The sequence below is a fragment of the Clupea harengus genome, chromosome 19, assembly GCF_900700415.2.
Source record: "Clupea harengus chromosome 19, Ch_v2.0.2, whole genome shotgun sequence".
NCBI lineage: Eukaryota > Metazoa > Chordata > Actinopteri > Clupeiformes > Clupeidae > Clupea > Clupea harengus.
Genome location: NC_045170.1, coordinates 5,854,673 through 5,857,172, shown reverse-complemented (window position 1 = coordinate 5,857,172; position 2,500 = coordinate 5,854,673). Strand labels below are relative to the sequence as shown.

General features: G+C 46.7%; 1 protein-coding gene across 8 annotated transcripts in view; it reads right to left on the bottom strand.

Annotated features, from left to right (window-relative positions):
• col16a1 (collagen, type XVI, alpha 1) overlaps positions 1 to 2,500 on the bottom strand; it is a 77,492-nt gene that overhangs the window by 73,031 nt on the left and 1,961 nt on the right. For 7 of the 8 annotated variants that reach the window (XM_031586320.2, XM_031586329.2, XM_031586321.2 and 4 more), the window contains exon 2: positions 562 to 597. The exons of the other annotated variant lie outside the window; for it this stretch is intronic. In XM_031586320.2, coding sequence (XP_031442180.1) covers positions 562 to 573 — 12 coding nt within the window. In that variant the 5' untranslated portion in view covers positions 574 to 597. The remainder of the gene's footprint in view (positions 1 to 561; positions 598 to 2,500) is intronic. 8 annotated transcript variants of the gene reach the window in all.

Genomic DNA, 2,500 nt, shown 5'->3' with positions numbered 1-2,500 from the left:
AGACACACACGCCGCCATACAGACAGACACTCCAATGCTGCGATGCCTGCAAGTGCACACAAGCACATCCAAATGCATCCAAATGCATCCAAGTGCATCTAGCACCTGCATGAGCGCTGCGCTGCGTCGTTCTAGAACATGCCTTGGCACACACGACACAGGCACACACTGACATAGACACAGAGATGCAGTTATACAGCTGCAAGCTACGTGACCTCTTTGTTTCTCTTTCTCTCTCAGACACACACACACAAAACACAGATATATACACACACACACACACACTCACACACACACGCACACACACATACACACGCACACAAAAAACACACAGATACACACACAAACGCGCACACACACACACACACACACGTTCGCGCGCACAGACACACACACAGAGATACACACTCGCAGATACACACACGGACACACACACAGCGGTGAGTATGCCTAAAAACATACGCATGAGGCACAAGTATTCATATTTGCAGCAGTGAAGCATATGAATGTGCACTGGTAACTCTAGAGCCATGCACAGGATGAGGTGATGGTTATACCCACACTTGGTTCCATATTAATCAATACGCAGCCTGCGCACTGAGGGAGAGAAAGAGAGGGATGAGAGAGAGAAGGAGAGGGGTTGAGAGAGAGAGAAAGAGAAGGATGGAGGGAGGGAGTGAATGAAACTGGTAAAACAATGGAAGACAGAACTGGATAGAATGGCACATGAAGGGGGAAAAAAAGATCAAGAGTGAGAGAGCGACAGAAAAACAGACAGACAGATAGAGGTTTGAGCAGGAGAGAGAGACAGATAGAGGTTTGAGCAGGGGAGAGAGACAGATAGAGGTTTGAGCAGGAGAGAGAGACAGATAGAGGTTTGAGCAGGGGAGAGAGACAGATAGAGGTTTGAGCAGGAGAGAGAGAGACAGTCGGAGGTGAACATGGACAAGAACAACGGAAAGACATACAGAGGTGTGAGACATACAGAAAGAGTGAGACGTACAGAGGTGTGAGACATACAGAAAGAGTGAGACATACAGAGGTGTGAGACAAACCGAAAGAGTGAGAGAGATAATGATAAAAAAATTATATTCAATGATAAAAATAATTTCATATGCAATTACCTGTAGTGTTGTTTGTGGTGGTGTGTGTGTAGTGGTGTGTGTGTAGGTGTGTGTAGTGGTGTGTGTGGTGGTTTGTGTGTAGGTGTGTGTAGTGGTGTTTGTGGTGGTGTGTGTGTAGTGGTGTGTGTGTAGGTGTGTGTAGTGGTGTGTGTGTAGGTGTGGGTACAAACAACCCTGAAGCTAATCCTACTATCTGGTTATGCAGTCAGTGGCCAACAGGTGGCGATATAGCACAACGCAAACTTCCACAGAAATGCAGGGGTGTACAGTTGGTGTGCACAAACACACCCACACACACACACACACACACACACACACACACACACACACACACACACACACACACACACACACACACACACACACACACACACACACACACAGCAGGGAAGGGGGTCCCCGCCCACAAACTGCGCATTTGGGTCTCTCTGCGAGCTCATCACTCTCATGGGAGACAGAGATCAATCGCAACAGCAGCAGCAGGCCCACTGAAAGGGCTCTGGTGAGGCAGATGCATCTTCACGTGTGTGTGTGTGTGTGTGCATGTGCATGTGCATGTGTGTGTGTGTGTGTGTGTGTGTGTGTGTGTGTGTGTGTGTGTGTGTGTGGAGGGGAGGAGGACGAGAGACGAATCCAAACGGCTTATAAATAGCTGATGCTTTTTTGGCATTTCTTGTAATTAAACCAACATCCGCCACCCGGAGAGATGGAGCTTTATCCTCAGTCACGAAGCAGTTAACACGTATTAATGTTGAAAGCCACAGGAAAGAGAGACTAGGAGAGAGGGGAGGAGAGAAAGATGAAGAGAGACAGAAGAAAGAGAGAGAGTTAGAGAGAGGGAGTAAGAGGGATAGTAGTGTGCAGAGAAACAGAGAGAGAAGTGAGATAACAGAGAGAAGAGGGGGAGAGAGAGGGATGAGATGAGAGAAAGAGAGGGGGGGAGACAGAGAAGTGAGAAAGAAATTGAAACAGATAGAGAAAAGGGAAGGAAGAAGAAAGGGATGGTATGAAGGAGAGAGAGGGAGAGGGGGATGGTATGAAGGAGAGAGATAAAAAAGGAAAGGTCAGAGTGAGAGAGAGAGAGAGAGAGAGAGAGAGAGTTGGAGAGAGAATGAGAGTGAGTGAGAGAGAGAGAAACATTAGACAAAACTATTTTTAAAAGATTGGTGAGGTCCTCCTGAGTTCCTGCTGGCGAGCAGTGAGGAGAGGCTTTTTAATACCTCACTGGAGAAAATGAGGAATGCCTCGTCCTTGCTGCACAATATGTGACTTCCTGCCATAAACGGAGGAACAGGCCATAAATGAATTAAATTCATGTTCATGTTTGTTTGTTGTTGTTGATCCCTTGATGAAGATTATTATGTATTTTTATTATT